The sequence below is a fragment of the Simochromis diagramma genome, unplaced genomic scaffold (assembly GCF_900408965.1).
Source record: "Simochromis diagramma unplaced genomic scaffold, fSimDia1.1 OVJJ01000483.1, whole genome shotgun sequence".
In the NCBI taxonomy this organism is placed as follows: domain Eukaryota; kingdom Metazoa; phylum Chordata; class Actinopteri; order Cichliformes; family Cichlidae; genus Simochromis; species Simochromis diagramma.
In genome coordinates, this window is record NW_024386835.1 from 1,034,904 (window position 1) to 1,060,167 (window position 25,264).

Sequence of the window (25,264 nt, forward strand, 5' to 3'; positions counted from 1 at the left end):
ATGAACTTACTGGTGAACCCCTCCACAACAGTCCGAGTTTCTCATGTGGCGTCATGGGAAACTTAACCTCCCACTCCTGAAAGTTTAGTCAGAGACATCGGATCCGTACACATCTTAATGGATACGAAAACACACCACTAGAGGGAGCTATTGTATAAAACAAGCAGTGTTTATCCTCGACCCTTTAGCTCAGGCTTGTGCAATCACTGCAGTTTGCTGTCACACATTGTTATGTATGGAGGACCACAAGAGCCACGCGCATCGAAATAAAGAATTCTGTGCTTAAATAATGAACTGTCTTACAAGAAGAGTGAGACTCGCGGGACCAACACTGCATTATTGTCTTTATTAAGCATCAGTCAGTAAAATGAGAAATCTGCTTCAAAACTGCTCATTATAGACATTTTCCTATAGCTTTTTATTCTCTTTTCTTTTCTTTTTTAGATAATATTTACAAGTTCTGTGTGTCAAAGTTTCATAGCGCTACATGCACTGAACAATGGGAAATCACAAATATTCTACAAAGTCAACTGGTACAAAGTACTAAACTTTACAAAAGAGACATTTTCCCAGACACAGATGGGGCGACGTACAGACCTGCGTGAGTTGAACAGAATGATTATTTCCCTGAAAGAGGGGGAAGAAAAGGATTAAAATCAAATGAAGTGTCTGTATTTGGCTTGAAATGCTTACTCAGTGATCAAGCTTGTGCTTTCTGGAGTTGTATTTGAACCAATGTGTAACTTTGTATTTTCTCAGTTTTTTCTTTGTGTTGTTATTCCTATTCTCGTTAAGAAGCAGAGGGCTTAATTTAGGCAAAATAAATAAAGTGCAGTTCAGAAAACAAGAGGAAATTATATAAAAAGCAACAAGGACATTGTTAACATTCATCCAACACAGAAAAAATGTATTCAAATAGACTATGGCTTGTTTAGAAAGTCAACTAGATTAGAGGCTCATTTTCCAAAATATTATTTACACTGCATGTCTGACTGTTGAATGCTAATGAGCCTTCATTCTTCACCGTGTGACACATGCTCCCCCCTTTCCTTGTTCTTTTCTTGTGTCCCTAGCACCTTCAGCAGCCAAAGTTATATGACCATTTGTCAGTTTGACATTTTTATTCTATTACAATGCAGCATTGGGCTGGGCTGCAAGAAAAAAAAAAAGCAAAGTAACTACACAGTCAGCGGTGTAGCTGTGTAGCTTCCTCCAAGCCACCCCTTTTGCCAGACTTGCAGGCAAAGTTTGTTCTTCAAAAACTGCGTGACGCCATCTGACCAAACACACTGCTGTAACTGAGCCTTTCCTGCAGGCTCAGACCTTTCCGGTGCATGCCCAGGATTGTATTTATAGACTCACTGAATTGAACACATCCTCAAAAGGTTGCCTCATCTGCCTGCTTTGCACTGTCATTCTTCACAGAAGACTCGAGCACAAGGCTGGGCCTTGTAATGGAAAATGCATACGAGTGATATAATCTGACTGCATAACTCGGCTTCTTACTGACAGAATGTCAAGGCAGTTCTTTTGCCTGAGAGACTCTTTACTCTTCCCAAAAATGAGCGAAAAGAAAAAAGGAAATTTCTTTGTTAATACTTCCATGCTCTCCTCTGAATGATTAACTTCTGTCTTTGTTGGTCATGAGGTGAAGGAGCAGAGGAACGTCAGTTATAATCAGGGTAACAGTTCTACTGCACAGCTAGGAAGCTGAAGTCTTTATTAACTGCATCACCTTAGATGGGGGCATATGTTCGTACTCTGTCTGCTGTCTTGTAATTTGCTGAAATGTGTCCATGTTTCTATGAAAAAAAGGGAATATTTGACTGTTTTTAAGAGGCCCATAATCCAGTTTTCTGTTTACACATTTGTTTTTAAGCCTTCACCACACTTGAGTGACAAGCGAGCAGGGAACAAACTGAGAGGAATGAACAGAATGTGAATGCTGTCTGCACTCTCAATATGCTATTTGAGTCTTTAAGGACTCCATCTCTACAAATTCGACTACTTGCTTGCATCAAATCTGAGCCATTCAGTCATCTCAGCCATCACCATGGAAACAGTGGTTGTTCACTCTACCGAGCGAGTCCCCACCTGTTTGTTTGTGTGGACCGGGCCTTTTCCGTGCACCCGTTTGGTGCTTTTTGAGTGAAAGTGCACAGGAAAGACATGAGAGAAAGGGCTGTAGATATCTAATATATCAGTCTGACAGCATGATGACCCAGTTCTCTATGTGTTTATTCGCTGTTTGTTTTATTGTCATTCAGGCTCCATTAGACAGGGCACAGCGACAGATTCAGTGTGCAGAGTAGGCGTTCTTAAAAGCAAAGGCACCAAAATATCTAACTCATATTACGTCTAATGACTGCAGACATTGCACAGCAGTGAATATCTCTTTTAAGCTTAAGGTCCACTACTGAAAACGACTGCTCGTAGCTGGCTTGCATGATATGTTGTAAGTTGCAATAATAAAAAAATGATACTTGCTTGGTTTCTGTAAGAAAGAGCATGAGAGCACTGGATGATCAACGCCCGGATCGCTCATGTGTCCGGTGATCATGTGTGTTCAGAAAAGCGGGATGACGGATCCCTTTGGTTGAACTAAAGTGGCCTAATGTACCTCCTTGCTGTTTGTGTATTAGAGTGGCAAGCTGCACATAGCTGCGAGGTGTCTTTAAGTTTATAAGAGATGTCATGTGGACTCAAGTGAGCATAATGTTTTGGATTTCTGGAAGCAAACCACTTGCCAGGATCCAGAGAGTGTAAATAATCAAATTAGCTTTCTAAATGGATCTGAAATAAAGTGCTTCGTTCCCGCCTTCCTTTTTCATTTTCCTATTTCATCCTCCATCAGCAGTCGTCTTCTTCAGGGGCCAGCACGCTCTCTCTGGCTCACATGTTTGTCCCCAATGAGCGAGTATGCCCCCCTGATATATGTCACGTTCTGCTGTTTAGAAAAGGAATGCTTCAATTTCTAATATTCTTTGAGATAAATCATCTGCATGAGTTATCAGACAGAACAATTCTTTGGTTCTTCACATCACACAAAGAACAGAAGGACAGACAATTACTGGGAGACAGTAGCAAACAATACAAATGTATGCACTGCAGATTATTGTCTAATAAATGCAGCTCCATTGAAATAATGCAGTACTTGAAATGCAAAACTATGAGATTATGCACAATATATTTATCTAAGAATCCATTCTTTTAGAAAATAGCTTAAAAATATAAATTATTTTGATTCTTTACCTTGTACAATAAATGTGTATCGTTGTAACAGATTCTACTCGCGTAATTAGAAATGTACAATATTCACACTTGGAAGCTCAACATCCGAAAATCTCTGGGATTTTCACTGCTGTCTTTCCAGCTGTTTTGATGCTCATAAGCAGTGTCATTTAATGCAAAGTTTATCAGCTACACCAGGAATGGCGACTCCCCCTCAGCTCCTTCAAGAAACTTTTCATCAGTGTCAGACTGTTTTTTTTTCCGTTTAAGTTTCCTCCACATTGGACATGAAGTCTAAGAGACATGCAAAAGACATTTAGAAACAAAGAAAATAGGTACACAAGCACGGATAACGCTTTTTTCTTCTGTGTTAATAATAAAAAAGTGCTCTCTCTCTCTTTCTCGCCAGCAGCCTGGCACAACGAGAACAGGAAGGACATTCACGATATAACCTCACAGTGTGTCTCTGTCGTTTAATGTGACCTGTGCAGTAAAAAAGAAAAGAAGAAAAGAGATCAACGAGTATGACACTGAACTTTTTTTTGACGACAACAGACTGAAACACTTGAGTCTTACTCGAGATCACACTCAAGACAAGAGACCACAAACGTTACATAGGAATAAATATAGTAGATATGAAAGGTAATGATTAAGCACACGTGTATGCTGCCTGACTGCCTGTTAATTTCTGGCTTTCGCTCTGCTGTACAAACATAAAACACAGACGACGTGTACTAAGGCCAGTTTCGAGGAAGGAAGTTAAAGGAAACAAACTACGCATTTTCCCACCACTTCATCGTATACGCTGAATATAGGTTATATACTGTGTAGAAAGTAAAAGAAAATGTGTATTCCCCTTACAACTCAATATGCCAGGTTTCAATGCCCTTTGTGGTTTGCTACTGATTTGACAGCCTTTGCTATTGTGGCGTCAAAGTGCTATCCAGGGATGCCGGGAAAGTAGGTTTTTGCCTTATGAAAAAGATTAACTGTAGTCAACTAGACAGGCTAAAAGAAATGTATAAATTGTAAAACTCTTCAGAATGTATTCCTTGCTTCTTTTTTAAAATCTCTTAAGAGTTCTCTGCTAAAAGGATTTATTTACGAGTTATTAGTAGAAAGAAGCTCGAGAGGACAAAAAATTATTTCCCAGTGTGCACAGTTACTGTTTCTTCACGGGATAGAAGTATTTTTGTAAGTCTTTAAATGTTCCCGCAAATGTTTTCCGTGCCTTTCATAACGCCGGGAGGTTCCCAGCACTTCTTATTTGCTTGTCACCTCCTTTGCTTTCTATTCACGTTCTGTCTGTTGTCTCTTTTCTTTTGGTTCTTTAAGAGTTAGAGTGACTCTTCTCTCCCTGAAGTGGCTGAAGTTCCTGAGCCACGTGGTTCTCCTGCCCCTCTAACGGCAGTGTGCTGTTTCCCAGCTTCCTTTGGAGGCCCTCCATGTGGTTGGGAGCCTGCTGGAAAGTGGAGCGATGGCCAAACTTGGGGCTGGATTTCTCCAGGAGTCTTTGGGCTGGGCTGGCGACTGAACCATCATGCGGGTGCTCCTCCTCATCTGTGTCAGCATCAATGAACTTACTGACAGAGGCATCGTGGAACGTGAACATGCTAGGCAGTAAGTTTTCTGGGCTCTTGCTGGGTGTTCTGCTGCTGGCGGTCGTGTAGATGGACGCCTCGGGGCTCTGCATGGACGAGCTGTCGGACAGGACGCCCGTCCCCGAATCCTCACCGCCTCTGAAGTTGACTTTATGAGAACGACTTTTGAGTGGGTTGTTGATGTGTGTGCCTTTGGAGTTTGTACCTTTGCCTGTCAAGGGTGTTGTGGCGCCTTCATGCTCATTTTCCAGGGTGGTCTCCAGGCTCGGGTTTGTACTGACCTTGCCCGGGATGTTGCTAATGGGGCTTTGGGAAAAGCGAGAGCTCTCAGGTAAGTCAGTGGCACAGCTGATAAAGCTGTCGATACTGGACATGCTCTTCATGTCTGTCACAACCTCCAGTGTGCTTGGGATAGCTTCATTGGGGATGCTTCCCATCTCAAGCTGAGCTCTTTGTCTACATTTGGACGGCTGCCCCTTTTCCTTGCCGGTGAGGCTGGGTTGTGTTTGGGTCTTGGTCATCTTGTTGTACAGCTCCTCCAGTTTCTGTGCACTGAGGTGCTGGGGGCTGCTGGAAGGCTTGGCCTGCTCTACATAGTTTGATTCAAGGGTCTTGGTTGGGCTGCCTGGGTTGGTCTTTGACTTGTTTTTTGGAGTCCCTTTGTGGATATTAGGAGACACATGGTTATCCTGGAGTTTCTCCTTCATTTCATCAGATTTCTCCACCATTACGTCCATGAGCTCCACACTGCGGCCAAATGCGTCTTTAATGTTCATAGAGACAATGCTACCATTTCTCCTAGCTCTCTCCAGAGCCTCCCTTCTTTTGATGGCTTTCTCCTGCCTCTTTTGCTCTTTGTAGAATTCAGAGAAGTTATTTACAATGATGGGGATAGGAAGGGCGATCACCAGAACCCCCGCAATGCAGCACAACCCGCCGACTATCTTTCCCAGCAAAGTTTTTGGGTAAATATCTCCGTAACCCACTGTGGTCATAGTAATGGTAGCCCACCAGAAGGAAGCTGGGATGCTCTTAAACTTAGTGTCTTCTTCATCTTTCTCAGCGAAGAACACCAGACTGGAGAATATCATAATTCCCATGGCCAAGAAGAGGATAAGGAGACCCAGCTCATTATAACTCCTTCTGAGAGTAAAGCCCAAGGACTGAAGACCTGTGGAGTGACGGGCTAGCTTCAGAATACGCAAGATCCTCATGATCCGAAAAATCTGAACCACACGGCGGACATTTTGAAACTGCAGCACGCTCTTGTTGGATTCTGTCAGGAAGATGGTGACATAGTAGGGCAAGATGGCTAACAGGTCAATAATATTCAAAGGACCTTTGAAGAACTTCCATTTGCTGGGGGAAGAGAGAAAGCGAAGGAGGTACTCCATAGTAAACCACGCGATACACACGGCTTCCACATGGGCCAGTTGTGGATTGTCGGTGGGTTGATCAAACTCATCTGTGTCCTGCAGCTCTGGAAGTGTGTTCAGAGACAAGGCAATGGTGGACAACACAATGAAGAGGATGGAGATGATTGCCAGGATCTGGAAAACACAGAGAGAGAAAAAAGTCTGAGGTATAAACTTCCACTGCTCTGTACTCATCTATTGCTATTTCCCCAGAACAGTGCAGGTCAGTCAGTTCTCCCCTTTGGTTCACACTGAAATAGTTTAACAGCACTCCATAGTCCATCGCTGTGGTAAACCTGAAGGGGGAACAAGGAGCATTAGCATGTTAGCAGTGTCAATTACTTCTATTTTAGTAACATTTAGCTAAAATTCAGCTATTTGTAAAATTCCTCACATTTTAGACTACAGAAGCTGAGCTGAACAAATCAAAAAGCGTGATATTGATCAGCACATGCATGCCAAATGTGGATAGTTTCGGAGTAATTGCCCAATCCATTTTGTTAATCTTACACAAACAAGAAGCAAATGCTTGATCATCAGAATATCTCTTAACCGATGGCCGTCTAGACAGAAATGAACACTTAGAGATTAAAAGACTGCACAGAGTATGCAACAAGTCTGAAGCCATCTGTTTTGTATTCATGGAAGGCTCCTTCTCATTACCCTGAATATGGAGCTCGCAACACAGTTTTTATTTTCAAAACCAGATTCATCAAAGTTATTATTCGCAACAAAGAGGAAAAGTATCACAGATACATCAAACATTGCTGTACATTCAGGGGAGTCATTTTGCTTTATTGCAATTCACAGCGAATATCAGTGCAGATACTAAAACCATCGTTTGGCTGAGTTAATCATGTAGAGAAAATCTGATATGATGACAGCCTTGATGGGATATTTTTTTAGACCAGATGGTTTGAAAAGCTTCTTTCAGAACAACACTCAGTGTCTTCAATTGACCTTCTGGCTTTTCTTCAAGCATCGCCGGCTAATGGAAACTGACAGTCAGGTCTATGACTGGGTGTCTGCTGATGAATGGGAAAAACACTGCCACTCCAACTCTGCACTGGCACAGTGCAGGTGGTCTTCAGGGCTGGGATCAGGTAAGATGCTTGACTGAATCAAAACTGATATAAGAGTTTGAGTCTTGTATGGCTGCAAGGACGGTCATTCCCGAGAGAAACTCAATATCAAAGAGAAGAACTGGTGTTGCTCAATTTGTAGCATTTAACTGCGTTTTTCAGAAATAGCTAAAACGCCCTGGTTCATCCTTTTGATGATATTAGTTCACGGCCCCTTTAGCTTTTCTACTTTCATGTCAGCATTTCAAAAGAATGATCGGAGCTAATGTGAACTCTGGGGCATTTTTCTTTTTGTGTCTTGCGCTACACTGGAAGAGAGTGTAAGCAAAAGACAAGAAAGCAAGAGAGCGAGAGGGAGTTTCTGATTGTACCGATACTCCTGAAAAAAAAAACCCCCCAACAAACAAACAAACAAACCATTTGACACTTTACTGCCTCTGTCTCCATTTCTATTCATTCTGCTACAATCCTTCAATGCCCCGGGCTTCAAGAAAACCCGGATGAATTACTTTGCTGCAAAGGACAGCATGCGTAGCAAGCGAGACCCACTGAAAGGCTACTGGAGACCTTTTAAAGCACTGAGCTACCTACTAATGATATAATCTGCTGAGTACAACAGGGTCTAGTCATAGTGCTGGGGATTAGGAAGCCTACACCGTTGTGGCTGTGTAGGTGTGCCACACCTATTATTCCTGTCCTGGAGTCAGTGTGAAATCCAGCACAAGGTCACTGTGGAGGCCATGTCCCAGGCGACTGGAGAGCGGGATTATTCCCTTGTGCCAGTCAACCTCTATAAGCTTTAATTAATCTTGACAGGTGAGCGCTTGCACACCTAGCTTGGCCTTTAAAGAGAGAGGGGCTAAAAGCAGTGAAACTTTTGTTCAGATGAGGCAAGAGAGGACAGGAGTTTAGAAGCAAGAGGGAATTAAAGGGCACCCCGAAATGTAAACTTTATCAGAGCTTTCCCTGAAATAGCCTGCCTCCAGGTGTGGGTCCCAAGAGAGTCAAAATGATGGATTAAACTCTGAAATAAGACCTGTTAGAGGTAGATTTCAGGTAACTAAATAATCACACTCAAGAGAATAAATCAGCTAAAGTTATAAAAAACACAAACGTTACCCTTAACAGTAAAAGGTAAAAGATTGCAGCATTGTTTTCAGTAGTTTTGCGAGAATGTGGAGGTCACACAACTTAGCAGAAACCCTAAAGTGGAGTTTTGGGAAAAGCAAATCATGCAGGGAGCGCGCTGATTTAGAATCAGATTGGGACTCAAGACCGAGCCTGAAGTGTTCAGTGGAAACTGCGCTCAACAGATCAGGACTTTTCTAGCAGGCTGGAGAGCACTTTAATGTATCACGCTGAAACCTGGCTGTGTTGTGTAAAGAGAGCACCTGAAGGATGATGAGCTCCAGTTCCCATCAAATTATCTCCCTCGCTCACCTTTTCTCCTCCCACCCTGGTAGTGAGCCAACTAGGGTCAGCCAGAGAGGAGATTATAGGAACGCAAGCTCGCTACAGTGATACAGATAGACACAGGCAGAGAAGGCTGTCTGCTGAGGACACTCGGCGCTGTGACAAATCTGTGATGAAGGGAAAATGAGGCTAACCCAGTCTGTGCTTTGCAACAGAAACCAATGAGCTCCCTGTGGTAAGGACACACGGAGTGCAATATGATTGTGTTCCAAAGTTAAAGTTAAAATGAATCAGTAGTGTCTTTATGTAGCTGACACAGTGCACAACTGAAAGCTGAAATATGTATGGGCAAATGTATTACAGTACAGCAGGGACATTAAGACGCAGATGCGCTGCTAAAGAGGGTTATGGTCAGTGCTGTGTTACCTCATTAGCTCTTAATGACAAGCACTGGAGTCATGAGGACAGCCCGTCCCATTTCCTGTTTGCATAAATGGAAGATAAATCTGATCAAGGCTGTTGCTGCTTCTGCACAACTATGGCACATGCTCACCCCTAACAAGCACAAACATATTGAGAGAGAGAGACACACACACACACTCCCCCCCTCCAGCTCAGTAATTAGCCCCAAGCCTCCTTTCCCTGCAGGCCTGTAGAGGCAGGAGACTGAATATTTAATATCCTCCTCAAGTGCAAGCTTTGCTGTCCTGGAAAAGGTGTGCATGAGTGGATTCTCAGTGGGCCATGGCGAACTGCAGAACCAGAGATGTAGCCTAGTTTTCACACTGCGTTCACCACTCGGGGGTTGGTTCAACTTCACGCTTGATCGAGGGAGGAATGGACAGGAAAGCAGGGTGTCTATTAACACCTGGCAGGAGGCTTCTACAGGGAAGGAGTGTCCCATCAGGACCGGAAGACAGAGGGAAGGGGGCCTTGACACTGATACAGTTGTGTAACCGAGTCGTGCTCATTTGCCAGGATGGAAAAAACAAAGCATTTCATTATTTTTAACGAGTGTCCTCACCTCTATATTTTATCAGACATATGTTATTTTGTTTCTCGCTGGTGTTGAGTTCAGATATATGGTTAATAATTAACTTGGACAAGCAACAAGGCCAAAGTTGTTGTAGTGACTGTTTAGGAAAAAAATTGCCAGCCCCAAAACAATGATTCTTCTTTTTTTTTCCAGGCAAAATGAATGTCAAACTTTGCCCAAGTTTGTGGCTTGTTCCATCAAGACAGATGCTATAAAACTTATGCATTACGGAGGCAGAGCACTTACTTACAAAAGTGAAGTGATGTTTCCATGGGGAGGAAATGCATCACAATATGAATGCTTTCAAATGCTTCTGCAGCTCATTTCCCCCCTACAGCTTTCCATCAGTTTCTTGGCATCTCTGAGATCATATTTATGTTCTCAGAGCAACGTGTAGCCTAAGCATGCTAAGATTTGCCAATTGGCACTTAGCACAAAGTACAAGTCAGCATTATGGGAGTATTATCAGTTTTAGGGGCATTTAATCAGAAACTAACCTTTGACCACATTTACATTTTGGCTTCAAGAGCTGTTACTTAAAAAGTAATCATCATAGAGTCATTACAACTGAGGACGATATGAATACAGAAATACATGTAGTAAGGCAGGGGTTTCGAACATGAGGCATAGGGGCTGGAATTGGCCGGTAAAGACTCCCATCTGGTCCACAGGATGACTTTGGAAAATGTGAAGGAGAAAAGAAATTTTAGACTTTTTATAGTATTTTGCATTTTACTGATAAAGACCTCCCCCATGGCCATTCATACTACACCAACGTAATTATTTATAGATTTCTGTAATTTTACACACTTACTTCTTACTTCAAAGAGTCATGCTTACAGATGTCTTTCTGTTGAAATAGCACAGAATTTTTTTAAATATACTCATCTATGTACACTGGCAGAGAGAGAGTTTTCACTGGTCCGCCACAAAGTGGTCTGGATGTAGCCCATGATGTAAAATCTGACATCAAGAACGGATTTTCCACTGCGTCACGCTGCGTGAACCAATGATTCACTTCTTTGTAACTGGATTTGCCCTTTTTGCAACAAGAGACGAATCAATAGGGGGGATTATGTCACGCAGTGATTCACTTCATTTTATTTTATGTGTGCATGTTGAGTGCAAGATGGCATCTCTAATCCTCTTATTGTTGTACTTGTCTGTGTCTGGCCAATAAATGCTTTCCTGCCCTTTATGCAAACGACTGGCCCGTCCTCCTACAGGGGCTGCTGTGGTGCTGCAGTTATTTCCTCTGCGGGACACTGGGTGAGTGTTTTTGTTTTTTAATAGAGACAGGGGAACAGATGGATGGTATTACATTGCTAATAAATAAAGTGGAAAGTCCTCTCCTTAGTGGAGAAAAGGCCTGTTGCAGCTATAAACACTATAACTCCCCAGGGTTACAATCACCTTCTTGGAAAGTTCCACAAAGGGACTGCGGTGCAATAAAAACTGCTCTCACCTGCTGCTCTTACATAATATAATTATGATGAACCCCTGAACATGCTGTCCTTCCTTTTATTTCCCATAGTTTCTGGGACAACATTGTTTTCATTTTTTAATATTTTGCAACTGTGAACAAACCTTACAAAAAGACTTTTAGACTTTAACCGGTCTGTGGGCCTCTACGGCATTGAATCCATTTAAGGATTAGGTTATAATAAAATGTGTCGTAACTGCATAAATTGATTTAAAGACAGACCAACCAACTACAATGAGGGAGAACACAACAGAGAACAGAGGGAAACACAGAATATATACACAGGATAACGAGGGAACAGGACACGGATGGGAAGACAGCTGACAGGGGAAGCAAAACTAAACATAGTACACACGAGATGGAGACTATCAAAGTAAAACAGGAACTAACACACACAGAGACTAGATGTCAAAACTAAGACCAGAAAATAAAACAGAGCAGAAATATAACAACAACCACCAAAACCTGGAACACAAACCAAACCTTAGAATATTAAATAAAATGTACGTGATGATACTGGTGAGTTGAATAGTAGCAGAACAGCGCACAAGAGCGCCCCCTCAAAATCAAGTAAATGGAACCTGATGTGTTTTTGGAACATACAGAGTCTTACAACACAGGAAGGGCATCTGCCAAATCAAATATGCGGAGCTACCCATTGTTGTGACCCGTGGTGAATGAGGTGACAGCTGAAAGTAGCTTCTACAGTAATATAATACAGAAAAGCAACAACCAGCTTTTAAACAAAAAACTTACTCCGAGTCTAACTTGAGCATCGAAATTGACAAGACCTTCTGTGTCCCACACAGGCGTACCCCCCTGCTTCTTTTCACCTTACCTAGCAACCTTTTCTGTCCCAACTTTGAGCATCTCCATAGAGAGCCTTTGTATATCCTGTGCTATGTACTGAGAAGACAGGGAGATAGATTACTGAGCTCGCGGCTACTCACAGGATGTGTCCTTTTGAAGGTGTGAAGGTGGTGCTAAAACGCTGAGGACGAAGTGCGTTAAGTGTGCGCTCACAGATTTCTGTTTTTTGTCTGCCTTTCTGTGAACCTCTAGAAGTCTAACATGCACAATATTTTGCATTATTTTAGTGGTTATCCAGTTCAGATTTAAAAGGTAAAGTATAATTTAAGATATACTATTAAATTCATTTCACCCAAAATGTCTGAAATTATAGTATGAGTTGTAAAAAACTGAAAGTGACCTGATCTGGGCTAATATTTAACAGTCTGCAGTGCATTTCATCTGATTTTTCACTGTATTAGGAGCTCATCATCAGGCGCTCAGAGGCTAAAGACGTCTGCCTTTTGAGGATGGCAGAGAAAAGGTGAGAGGTGGCATAAAGAACAGAGGTGGCTCGGTGAAAATGAAGACAAAATATGGGAGAAGTGAGAAAGTGAAATGAGATTATTCCCTATGGATGACGAGCACAAAAGGCACCAGCGCTGCTGTCACCATGTGAGCATCAATCTCTTTGATAAAACATCTGTACTCCAACCGGAGGCCACAGAAACCTTGCGTCTGAAATATCTGGAGCACCTGCACTAGATGATGTAGACTGAAGGAACTCTAGCACTGTGGCCTAAAAAACAGATGTTTATTATAAACTGTTTTAGAGATTTTAAAGAACAAATCTCACGTAGAGTGGTCCATTCAGAAGTTTCATATCTAAATCCTGTTTTACATTTTCTTCTTTCTTTTTTTTTTAAATTGGTTTTTGACATAAAAAAATTGGACTTTTTTTTGCAGTGTTGCTATAAAATATGTGGACAGTATTCTAGATCATTTTTTCCACCCATTTTTAACCACTTATGCAATTCAGGATCAGAGGGGGGTGGAGCCTATCCCAGTTGTCAGGTTACACGTTCACCAGTCTATTGCAGAGCTAACAGGGAGAGTCAGACAACCATTCACACTCACATTCACTCCTAAGGCCAATTTAGAATCACCGGTTAACCTAATGCTGTGCTCCTGTCAGAAGTAAAGTCAGAAGGCAAGTATTTTGCTGTATTGTCAGTGATGAACATGAATGGCTCTACTTAGCTAAAGAACTGAAATAAATCCTGTTTTTCCTCATTTTTCTGGAACGCATTAACTCGGGAGTGGCGTCACTCTGTGCTGTATCTGGAACGCAGCCATTACTCAGAGGAAACCCACACAGGCACGGCGACACAATGCAAACTACACAGAGCGATCAGTGGATTCAAACCCAGGATCCTTTTGCTGTGAGGTGACACTGCTCCACCTCATGTAAGAATCATTCATAACGTACAGCAATTACACATGATTCTTGTAATAAATTCTACCAATTTCATTAGGATTGTGTTGATGGACAAGTCAGTGGGCGGGTGTCACCACAAAGACTTTAGAGAAAAGAGAAAACTTGTCTGAAGAACTGCGAACCTTTAATGAACTGCATGCTGGCTGCACTCTCTGCTGAACCTTTCAAACAGCATGTCCCTGTTTAAATAAACCTACTGTGGTAACCCACAATAAGCTTGGGAAGCTTTCCTCCGAGCTGGATGGGGAAAAAAATACAGTCTGCATGGGTGAGCCCTGCTAATGGAATAAGTATGGTGTCTGTGATCCTCAGATGTACAATCCTGTTAGACAGTGGGTGTTTTTCTGCTTGCTGAAATTCAGCACACTGGCAAGGCTCACAGCCATCTCACATCTCCTCTCAGTGAAGACACATCACACCCAGCTGAAAATGACAAGTTCTCAAAATCTGTCTTTGTTCTCGATACTTATAATATATTTTTTTTTTTTTTTGCAGGCTGGAGCTCCAGCTGTCTCTTGTTGCTATGGTCGTTGCTCACTATGAAAGTGGCAGCAGTGTTGGCAGGTGAATGGAAAACGAACAGAATTTTTCAGCTGAATCATTACTCTGTGAAAATGGACCATTTGGTGCTGTAGTGCATAACAAGAGCGATGAGATTCTTGCTTATCGTCTATGAAGGCTGGGGTGATGTTAATTAGACAAAAGTACCAGTCGAGAAAGTAACCAGAGCTTGTTGTAATTAATATTCCAGGGAAAACAGGTTTACCTGTAATTAGAGACGATAATCAGCATCAAGAGCTGCTTAAAGAGATTCAGCAGCCATCAGACACTACCATTTAGCAGTGAATGGTGATTACTTACATGGGTGGGGCTTTTATTGTCTTGACTTGCTTTTTAATGAGAGGATTTGTCTTATTCAGGTAACTTCAGGTTTATAACTGGGCTTTTAGTATTATGAAGGTGGTTAACCTGCTCTCTAGCAGGCAGGTACGAAATCAACACCTTGTGACCAAGAAAATAGCACCACCTTCCTGGGAGATCCCTGAGAATCTCTGTGAGCAGATAGTAAAGGATCACTGCCAACACTGATGGATTATAATTAAGCGTTTCATTAAATTAAAAAAATTTAAAAGGACGGTTTAAGGTTTTAGCCCTCACAGGTGGCATCTAATGGTCTGAGAGCAAGACTAATTTAGAAACGAAATTCAAATGCAGGCTTAGTCTACGTGCAAATTTGTTACAAATTTCATAAGCAAGTAAAGCGTAGGTGAATAATTTTAGGCTCATATGTTGAGGCTTAGAGAATAATGAAATTGTTAAAAAATTCTTTGCAGCCTGCAGAAAAAAAAACAAACAAGAAACAAAGTTACATCTAAGACTATAAACACAAGGACATGATATCCCCCTATCCACACATACACATCTGAGAGAACTTCCAGTGATGGTTACGTTATTTTCCAGGGGATCAATTAGTCAGTAGGTGGTAAATTTTGTACCTGCTGATCTCTAATCTGGATCCTAACCAGCTATGAAGCAGGTTAGGTTTGCAGCACAAGTTACCATGGTGGTAGGACAACGAGGACAAAAAGGGAAGCCCCTTTGTAGTACAGAAAACCCAGAATTAACCAACAGTTTACCCGGATAACACAAAATCCTTACTTGGCGTCTGGACTCATGTGAGCATAACAGAAAATCTGACGACAACAAATGAGAAGACAGCAGGAGACAGCTGGAGAACGAAGCACATCTGAAAGTAAGTAACACAGGTGAAGACTGGTAGGCCAGGATGACAATCACACAAGAGGGAAAAACAGAGGGTGAAACTAGACACAAGAAAACAAAATCTAACCTTCAAACTCAAACAGGAAGTAACTAAAAGATAAATAATAAACACAGACACAAGAAGATTGACATCAGACACAATAACAGGAAGGGGGACAGACACTAACAGAAGTACAAGACAGAGTCAGGGAATCACAGAGGTACTGCTGAAAAGTACTACTACTAATAACAGAATATTACCCAAAACAGAGAATTTCAAAACTGAGAGTTATCACTAGAATAACTACAAAGCAAAAGCAGGAATCAAAGAGTCAGTCATAGTAAAACAAATGCAACTTAATCTATTTGCATAATGGTCCTTGTTTACCACAAAGACTAAATGTCAGTGGGTTCCTGTGACAGGATTGGGTGTCAGCACTGAGTGGAGATAGTTACTCGTGACATTTACTGTAAACACTACCTGCAACAGGAGAGGCCTGGTTTTTGTGGCTGTGATGCTAACAGGGCGACATGAACAAGTTTTCGGTTTCTGTGCTGGACATTCAATGACTTCATGATAGACTGTGCAGTGGTGCTGTGAAATAACTTCAGGGAACAGTTCAAGATTTTGACTGTTACTCTCATGATCAGACACGCAAGAAGTTAAATACTAAAGGGCAGCAGGCAAAATGCTGATGCAGCAGCTTCAAAATGCAAAGCCCTGAATGATTGTTGAAAATTCATGCAGTCTATTGTTTATCCCACAGAGTAATTACAGATGGACACAGCTAACCTGGCTCCTTAACAGCTCGCAGAGGCCTTTCTAGGTACATTTTACCATTAGACCCCACCAGGCTAGCTGCTTTCACTAGTTTCCATTCTGTATGGTAAGTTAAGTTAACCAGCTAATGGTTTATATTGAATATACAGATATGAGATTGGTATTGCTCTTCTAACTCTCAGCCAGACATTGCATAATCTGTTATATAATTCGGTTATGAATATCCACAGGTTCACTAGTGACCTGTTTGTGGGACTAGTTTAGGTTTACCCATCCATTTATCATCCCCAAATAATAATCTTACAGCACTTAACCTGTAATCCCAAATCGCACACTATATATTGGCAGCTGATATTCAGGTGATAGACCAGGTCATCTACCAATCAGAAGGTCAGTGGATTGATCCCCTGTCTCCTCCAGTCCAGTAACCTTGGTCATATTGAACCCTGGTGGATGTTAAGAGGTTCATTATTTACAATATGTCCCTGTTGCTGATTTTAAAGTATTATTATTTTTGGATACATAATCTAGTAGAGCAGTAGAGAAATTCTGGTAACATCTCACATTTATATGTGTGTCTGCGAGCCTGTGAAACTACTAATGCATCAAAACTAAAATTATCTTAACTGGTCCCAGTGTGCAGACCCACTACTCAGTGTAGCCATGACAACAAATTCACCAGGTTGCAATTATAGAAAGTGCTGCGCCACTGGATGCCTGGCAGAATCTATTTTCTTCCGTTCCCGTTCCTTTTCCTTTCCTTTATGTCTTTCTTGGTTTATGTGCGTGTGTATCATATAGTTTTTTTCTGGTTTGTAAAAATGTAAAAGCAGTGGAAAGTAAGTAAATAGTTAGACATAACAATTAATACCTGATGCAACGTGCACTTTGCTCTATTAGACACTGTCAGGTTCACATACCTTTCAACCACAATATTAAACCATTCTGCCTAATAAAAAATATGATCACAAATTTCCATGGCAACTGATGAAGATGAATTTTTTTGGATCGTTAATACTAATGTAAGAGTCTGTGTTGTGAGGTAATGAATTCTGCAGTAAAAGCTGAAATCACAACTTTTAGTGTACCTGATTTGCGTCAGGTCAGTTTACCCTTCAAGGTCATCAAGGCCACCGCCTCTTCTACATCTAGACCTCTCCCAGCATGACTGCTATTTTTAGATCACAACCTGGAAGTCCCATTCTGACCACTGAACTGGTTTGCTCCAGTGTCAAAACTATTGAAACAGTAACCCATCAACCTGAATTTCATTCTGGGGAAGAGAATGAAGGTGCAGGTAGACAAATCGAGTAAGTAGGGGAAGGATTGCCGCAAGCAGAGCCTGCTTGCTGTTGAAAAAGAGGCAACAGGCAAGCATGTGGCCATTAACATTTGTTTTTGTCTCGTAGAGTCATAGCTGGAAATCTACCTGACACGGAGGTGGCTGTGGCTCAGGAGGTTGAGCAGATCATCTACTAATCAGAAGGCTGGTGGTTTTATCCTTGACTGATTCAGTCTGCATGCCAAAGCAACCCTTGGCTACTGAACCCAGAGTTGCTTCAGATGTGTTTGTGGGAATGTGAATGTTAGATAGAAAGCGCTTAGACATGGAAAAGTGCTTAAGTGAATGAGTGAATGGGACATGTTTGAGTACAAAAGTGTTATTTAAGAGTCAGTCCATTTACACTGTGACTGATGATCCTCAATGACACTGTATCATAGTATCATAGTAAGGTTGGTGTACAAATTTCTATATTTAAACCTGCCCTTTGTACACGTTTGAGGTCTGTGGTGGACAGGTAAAACGTGCAGGTGGTCAGAATGGAACTTTTAAAAAACAACCTGAAAATGTAATGCACGGTGGTGCACAAAAGCAGAATGGATCGTTTCTGCTGTTTTCAACTGGGAATGAGACCTTTTGCATTTGGTTACTGAGTCTGGCAATGGGACAAGTCCTTTGGGTTGATCTACAAGTAGGGGTGAAAGGGAAGGGACTCTGGATTAGATCTGTGTGTGGGGAGTTTGGAGAATGGGCCAAGAGCTTAGACTATTTTTCATCGTGGTTGTTATATAATGTTTGGATTTTGCAGAGAAAAATGGTTACCTTGATAATATGCCAGTAAATATATATATATAGCATATATGAGTGTAATATAGTATATGAGTATAGTGAGTGGCAGATTCCACCTTGGGCTTTTTTCCTCTATTGCTGTGGGAGAACACCTAGTGTTTTATTAGTTGAATAACATTAACTGCCCTCATAAGGATCTAAGATCTTACATCCTACATACTTTACACAGATGCAAAGTGCATCATAAAAACATCTATTTTCCTTTCCGTACAGATGAAACTCCTGCTGTAAACCAGCCAGTGTTTCCTCCTAAAGGATTTAGAAGAGTCGAAAGGCAGACCAAGAGATTTCTTTCGTGACTACAGTCGACCTCAGCAGTGAGTCTCGTGTTCATACAGTAAGGCTTCTGTGTCAGTGTCAAGCTGCTCATTTCTGTCCAGCTGAGGTAACAGCACTCCGAGGCACCTGCTAGTCCTCCGTGGTAAAATGGTAAAATGAAGTCAGAAATACATAATGTAGAAAGGAACCAGCAAAAAAAGATGTTTGAAGTGCAGTGTATGGTGTATAATGTATGCAGCTGAGATGTACAGGCACTAAGGAGCCCTAAGGCAACAGGCAGAAGAGAAACTTTGGAAGTGACCTATTTTCCTAAATACCTCAGTGAAATGTTAAAAAGAAGTTGTGCAATAACGGGCAACTTAAAGAAAGAAAGAACCGAGAGCCTGACATTTACCATAGGAACAGTTTAGAGGGATCTAACCTTTAAAATGAACATTAGTTCAGAGCTTAGAGGCCTGGGATACAAAAATAAAATGTTCATTACATCTGACTTTGTGATGGAGCCTTTCAATGCAGGCTGTAAAAGAACAGGAGAAAATGGCAGTAGCAAAGGATACTTACATCCAGTAAGCTATAAAACTACTGTATTTACAGCCATATAGGAGAATGGTAGATTTCTGCACATCAGGGCTGCGTGGCCTTTCAATCATGCTGTAACAGGAGTGGACAGAGATTTTAATGAGAGATGCATGGCCAGCTGTCTGCCACGGCATATGGTGAGTGCAAACAAAGGCAGGCAACTGCATGTGATCTGTCTGAATCACTGGACCAGGATTTGGACACTGATTATTTAAAAAAAAAACACAGGAAAAGGAAAGATTAGATTAATAGTCAGCATATACAAACAGTAAAGAGGGAAAACATCACTGCTACATGCAGAATTATCCCCCGCCTTGTTTGTATTTATAACATAGTTATAAGAACACAAATGCCCTGACAGCAGCACAGTTGTACCCAGATATCCTCATGAGGAAACTGCAGCACTTCAGCGTACAACCCAGCTGATAGTTTCCATGGTGACTCGAGGCTTTTAAGAATTTGCATAACAGATGCAGCTATTCATAAAAAAGAGGACATGGAAAAAAACAGAGGCCAGGGGGCAGGTTATCACACTGAAACAAACAGGAGACACTCCAGTGCGATTTACAGCACTGACTGACATGTTTCTATTAAGACGTGTTCAGGAGGCTCAAAGGAGCTTGTTTGGCACTCAGGATTTTTAAAACAAATCGGTCACTTCAAAATGATTTATAAATCAAATCTAAGGAGCTTAGAGGTACAGAAATCTACACTACATGTCAAAGATCATCATGGCCAAGATTTGTCTTTTTCTTTTGGCTGCTCCTTTTAGGATTGCCACAGCCAATCATCTGCTAATCCAATCTTCTTCATTCACATTAACTTTCTGCTTTCTTCCTCATTCATTACATCCATGAACCTTTCTCTCTGGTCTTCCTCTTTTCCTTCTGCCTGGCGGCTTCATTTTTAACATTATGTGTCCAACTTATCCACTATTCTTCCTCTGCACACGTCCAAATTATCTTAGCCTTGCCTCTCTTCAGCCAGCTCTCCTTCTTTGCCAGTTATAGTCCCCACATGCAACGTCCCTACTCTCACCTCCATGTTCCCACCTTTCCTCTTCTTTCCCTGACTCTGAATGCACCTTTGCCCTCTTCTTCTCTCTCTTCTTTCCAACTCCGCCTCGCTGGTCACCAGCACCAATGGCTAAGGTCCTTCCTGATGCAATCCCCTCAATTTATCGGGGCTTAGGACTGACACTAGGAGTACACTGGCTTGTGACCAGCAATGTTCTATTTCTATGTGTGTGGCAGACAAAGCTTTGCATGAGTGCATGAATGTGGCTTACAGTGTAAAGCTGTTTGAGAAGCCAGTAAGACTAGATTCTCTGAAGACCACATCCAATATCCTTTATATTACACCAATTAGATTACAGAGGGTAAAAAAAATCTTATTTCTGTTCAATTTCCGACATTTAAGTAGGCGGCTAGAAAAAAAAAGCTCCAGGCATGCTGTGCGAATTCTACGAAAATTAGAATTTATTAGATTATCGGATCATTTAGTTGAGCAATATAAAAAAACCCAAAACATTATTTTGTTCCAGTTTTAAAAATTTCTACACTGAATGTCTAGTGCTGTTAAATTTTGGTATGGTTCCAATACCAAGTAAATACAGGGTCAGTATGCAGATACCAACATACTGATACTTTGAACTTATAAAGGCAGCTTATGTAGGGGAGAGCAGTGTGCCATGATTTATGGGACGAATCATCATCAATCTGCAAATATTCAGAACACATTTTAATGACCACTGTGATTTTCACTTTCCACAATAACTAATACAGCCAAGTATACATGTGCCTCTCTCTAAAGCAGTTTGGTTCAACTTCTGTTGTTTAAATGTGCCACACGCTGTAAATAAAACAGATGTAGCAGTCAATGCAAAACAGCTCAGAGATTTCTCATTGTGCAGGTTTGATGTATAATTTTTAGTTTCCAAGAAGAATAAAAATAATTATTTATCACAAGTCAGTGGTTTACATACTGAACGTAGGATATAGAAACAGTATTATAGCAGTATACTATACTGTATAGAATAGCAGTAGTATAATAGTACAAGCAGAAGTATCAGAAGTCATCAACACAGACCTTAACAATCAGTTTGTTTTCATAATAATCAGTAGATTATTCTCACACACACACACACACACACACACACACACAGGATGGGTATTCATAAACATAATGGTGTCAGCTCAGCAAGAAGAATGCTACTACGGTCTTTCAGTGTATACAGTTACTCGTGCTGACACTAATCAATAATATTCTTAGCTTATTCTTACATTCTTATATAATAATTTATATAAGAAGTTACTGCTGTTTATCTGGACGCAGCATTTTCAGTGAGAGGCTGAGTGATGAACAGATTTTCCCAGTAAAAACTGTATTTCAAGATTGAACAGACTCGACTTTTTGGATTTCCTTACTTGGATTATTGAGCTTGTATCAAGTCAGTTTCAGAGAACCTCACTGTGCTACTTTTATCTTAGCAATAAAGGATAAAAAAACACTTGCATCAAGCTTAGACCCCTTTTAGAGGAAGCACAAAAAAATGCTAAATTCTCTGTGGAGAAGAAAATTGATTTTACTCCTCTGAAAGCCGTCTCACAGGGAGCCAAGATGCTTTTAACACAAATATGTTACTAATGTATCATTCTTAATACAATTTTTGAATTGTCCCAGGCTGTGTGTACACTTCTTAAAACAAAAAACTATCTTAGTGTGTTAAACGTAGCTTTAAATGTTTAATATATAGCTTTTTTTTTTTTTTTTTGCCTTAAAGGAGATCTATTAACCATTCCCCTAGTTTTTACTGGTGGCTGCTCATATTACACATGACCAAAGTTTCAAATGATGTGCTCAGCGTAAAAAGTCCTCCCTGTGAGTCAGAAGCTCTGTCTCCAGACTTTTCTACTCCTGGCTCCGTATGATGTCAGGGAGAGAAAATATCTTTTAGAAATTAATCTCAGGCAAACACCTCTGGAAGCACAGAAATTCCACCCACCTGATGTTCAGCCAATCAGCAGGCATCCCATTACACTAATTGGACAGTTGGCTTAAGGGGAGAGAAGCTAAACAGCTTATTTCAGAGGTGAACTGAGTGGACGCACCTAGGCACAGAATGAGATAAAGGTTATTTTCAATTCTGAGTCCAATAACAAAAATATGGAGCTGAAAATTAGCACGATAGGTCCTCATTCATGAAATACCCATAAGAATAAGTAATGTCAGAAAAAGCTGCCAAGCCAACATGGACTGTAGCAGACTGCTGATTTTCAGTCGGGCTGTGCATCCCAGTTGTATAAAGTTGAAATGACAGAGACAATGATTTGCAAGTGGAACAAAACTCTAAATTAAAGAATGTTTTTAATGCTGGTGCCATCGCTGGCATCATGGGGCGGAGATACTGGACAGCAACCGAGTGAGAAAAGCCTGTAAGAAATGAGTAGCTATAATTTAACCATGCCATTCTTTTAAAAAAAAGTACACTATTGTCTCATAGGTATGAGCCCTAACTTTAGTTTCCTACGCATCATGCTCAAGAAGAAAGCTACACTCACTGAATAAGAGGCTAAACACATGTCAGACTGCTGGATGATGCTCCACACACTGCCATCCATCCAGCCTGCTGTAAACTGGCCGACAGTCAAGCATGCCGGCCCAGCCAGTCGCTGCCATACATGGAGATTCTGACCTCAGATTAAAACACAGTGAACGAGTCTTCTGCTGTCGCACCTGACCCTCTCATCAAGACAACTTTCTTATAAAAGATCCGTTTGACCTCCATTACCACCCATATCAGCTGATTCTCAGCTTACCTGCATGATATCACCTCCTGTAAGTCGCCACACACACACAGTCCCACTTACTGATCAAACTTTACTTCAGGCTGAGTAAACACCACTTTATTGCCTGTCCGATGGGCAGTCACAGCGCTTCCTATTATGAAAGAAATCAATCAGGGAGCTGTTTTAATTTGCAGCTGTTATCCTTCTCACTACTAATCTGCCTCTTCTGCTGCGAGTACAGCTGCTGTCCTGTCTACCAACTACTGTTTTGGTTAATTTATTAAAGAGCAGATGCAGAGTTTCCCGGCAGTCGCAGAGTTCCTCTCACCCCTACTTTTGGAGTCTGGAGCATTTTCACAGGCGTCCAACCGGCTGTGTTGCTGTGACTCCACACTTTGATGTCAATGAAATATCCAAGTGAAAAAAACAAACATGCTTTTTTTTATTTATCCTTTTTGTGGTGATTCATTTGTCAGTCAATAAAAATTCCTCTTAGGTGAAACCATCCAACAAAGCTGTAGCTGAATGTTAGCCAGATTTTAATGACACTCTAAACAACAGCGCCAGCACTTTCTCTATGCCCCTTTAACTAGCAATTATCCCTCTTAATTTAATTATTCCCAGTTCTAAAGGTAAAAACAATTCATTGCAATTATATTTTTCTGTGGTTACTCTTAAATCGTTTAGATAACAGTCACTTTCCTTTCTTCAAAAGCTCACTTCCTAAATAATCACTTCAGCTGATCTTTCAGGATTTCAGCTCAAGTGTCCCATGTGACCACGTAACCAGACTATGTACTATATCGAAAATCAGTCAGACAATTCTGTAATGAATTTCACTTGACAGAAAGTTATGTCTGTTAGCAGTCCGGTATCACCATGTGTCACCATCCTTCTCTTTGATTATGTTCTCTTAAATAGTGTATGTTCTACAGCGAGCGAGCATTTCCGTAATCACTTTTGGCATTAGACTCAGGAAGTGTGAGATCACACTCAGATTAGAAGGCAAATCCTTAGAGATTTGGCAAAACTGTTGTTGGCATTATCCAAAGAGCCAAGGTTGCCCTGGGATTTCCATCTAATACTGATTTTGATCTTGGTAGAGGTTTGATGAAGAGGCTCTAATAAGCAGCCCTTTTCATCTCATTTTCTTAAAGTCCCATCCTGCTCAAAAACCCTCTGGACTGACCACAGGAGGAACGGTATTACATAAGCATAATAAGATATAAATAATTTGGACATGCTGTCTTTGTCAGCATCACTTTGTCTCAGATGGGAAAAACCGAGGATGAAGTCTGTCAATATTAACTCCTTTAAACATGAGGGCGCTTATTATTTATTTGACTCACCAGTCACAACTGCACAATCCCGGTGATGATTAACGACAGAAGCTGAAGCGATGTGGGTTTTGCCAAATCTGCAAATGCAGGTGCATGTCTGCATGCAGACCTCGTGACAATTGAAACCTTTTGTAGCTCAAGCCTTAGAACTTTTATTGACTAATGCCTCAGCCACCAGAAAAGGCATATTTGGTGCACGGGCCACGGCAATATTGAATGCTGTAAGCAAAGCGCTCTGCTTGAAAAACCAACAAGTTCACTAAAGATGGTGGGAAGGATGGCGGTGTTGTAAAGACAAGCCTGTCAATGATGAAACCACTGTTTGTGTTTGCTCTCACTCACTTTCCCTTGTTTGTTGGTTACTTGAATCGCTAACAGTACTCAGTCAGTTTACAGTTCAAATATGACCTTTCACAGCACATAAATGAGTACACATAAAAAAGGATGGTAACTGTCAGGCATAGGCATCCTGACAAGGGAATGTCTCAGTTTTCCTCTTTTCGCTGAGCAGGTGTGGGAGGGGCTACCACAAGATATCCACCAGCGCAGCACACAGACTCAGTCCTCCATGATTTTCTTTTCACAGAATGACCCCAACTGCTGTGTGACATTTGTTCAAATCTGTCTGTGGAAAAGCAGTGAAAGGGTGCTGGGAGTGAGATCGGCCTCTCTGACGACTGTAGCAAGTCCCAAAAGGTAAAAAGACTTTGTGGATATTTTAGATGCCAAAGGGAAAAACCTGAGAAAGAAAACAGGTTTGAAAGGCCATTTGAAAAGAAACCTACAAAAAGAAAATCAGCAGACTTCTATAACAAAGTCCTATATGAAAATTAAACAAAATCAAACTCTATCAAAAGGCTGATAAAAGGTACTTGAGAAATTAGGTTTTGTCCAATCCAAGAGTTGCAATCCAACTCTAAACAACACATATTTTAAAAAATGAATAATGCTAAGCATATACAGAAAACTTGAGATGGGCCAGGGGTAAATAAATCAATTCCACCTTAGCGCTCCTCTCCTCGGGTTCATGCTAATATGATCTTCACACATTGATCTT

The 25,264-nt window shown here is 41.2% G+C and overlaps 1 protein-coding gene across 1 annotated transcript in view; it reads right to left on the reverse strand.

The window, feature by feature from the left end:
* Nucleotides 1-1,066: 1,066 nt before the first annotated feature.
* Nucleotides 1,067-25,264, reverse strand: part of LOC120731599 (potassium voltage-gated channel subfamily B member 1-like) — a 40,865-nt gene continuing 16,667 nt past the window's right edge. Inside the window, exon 3 of the mRNA XM_040028691.1 lies at nt 1,067-6,382. Coding sequence (XP_039884625.1) covers nt 4,562-6,382 — 1,821 coding nt within the window. The 3' untranslated portion in view covers nt 1,067-4,561. The remainder of the gene's footprint in view (nt 6,383-25,264) is intronic.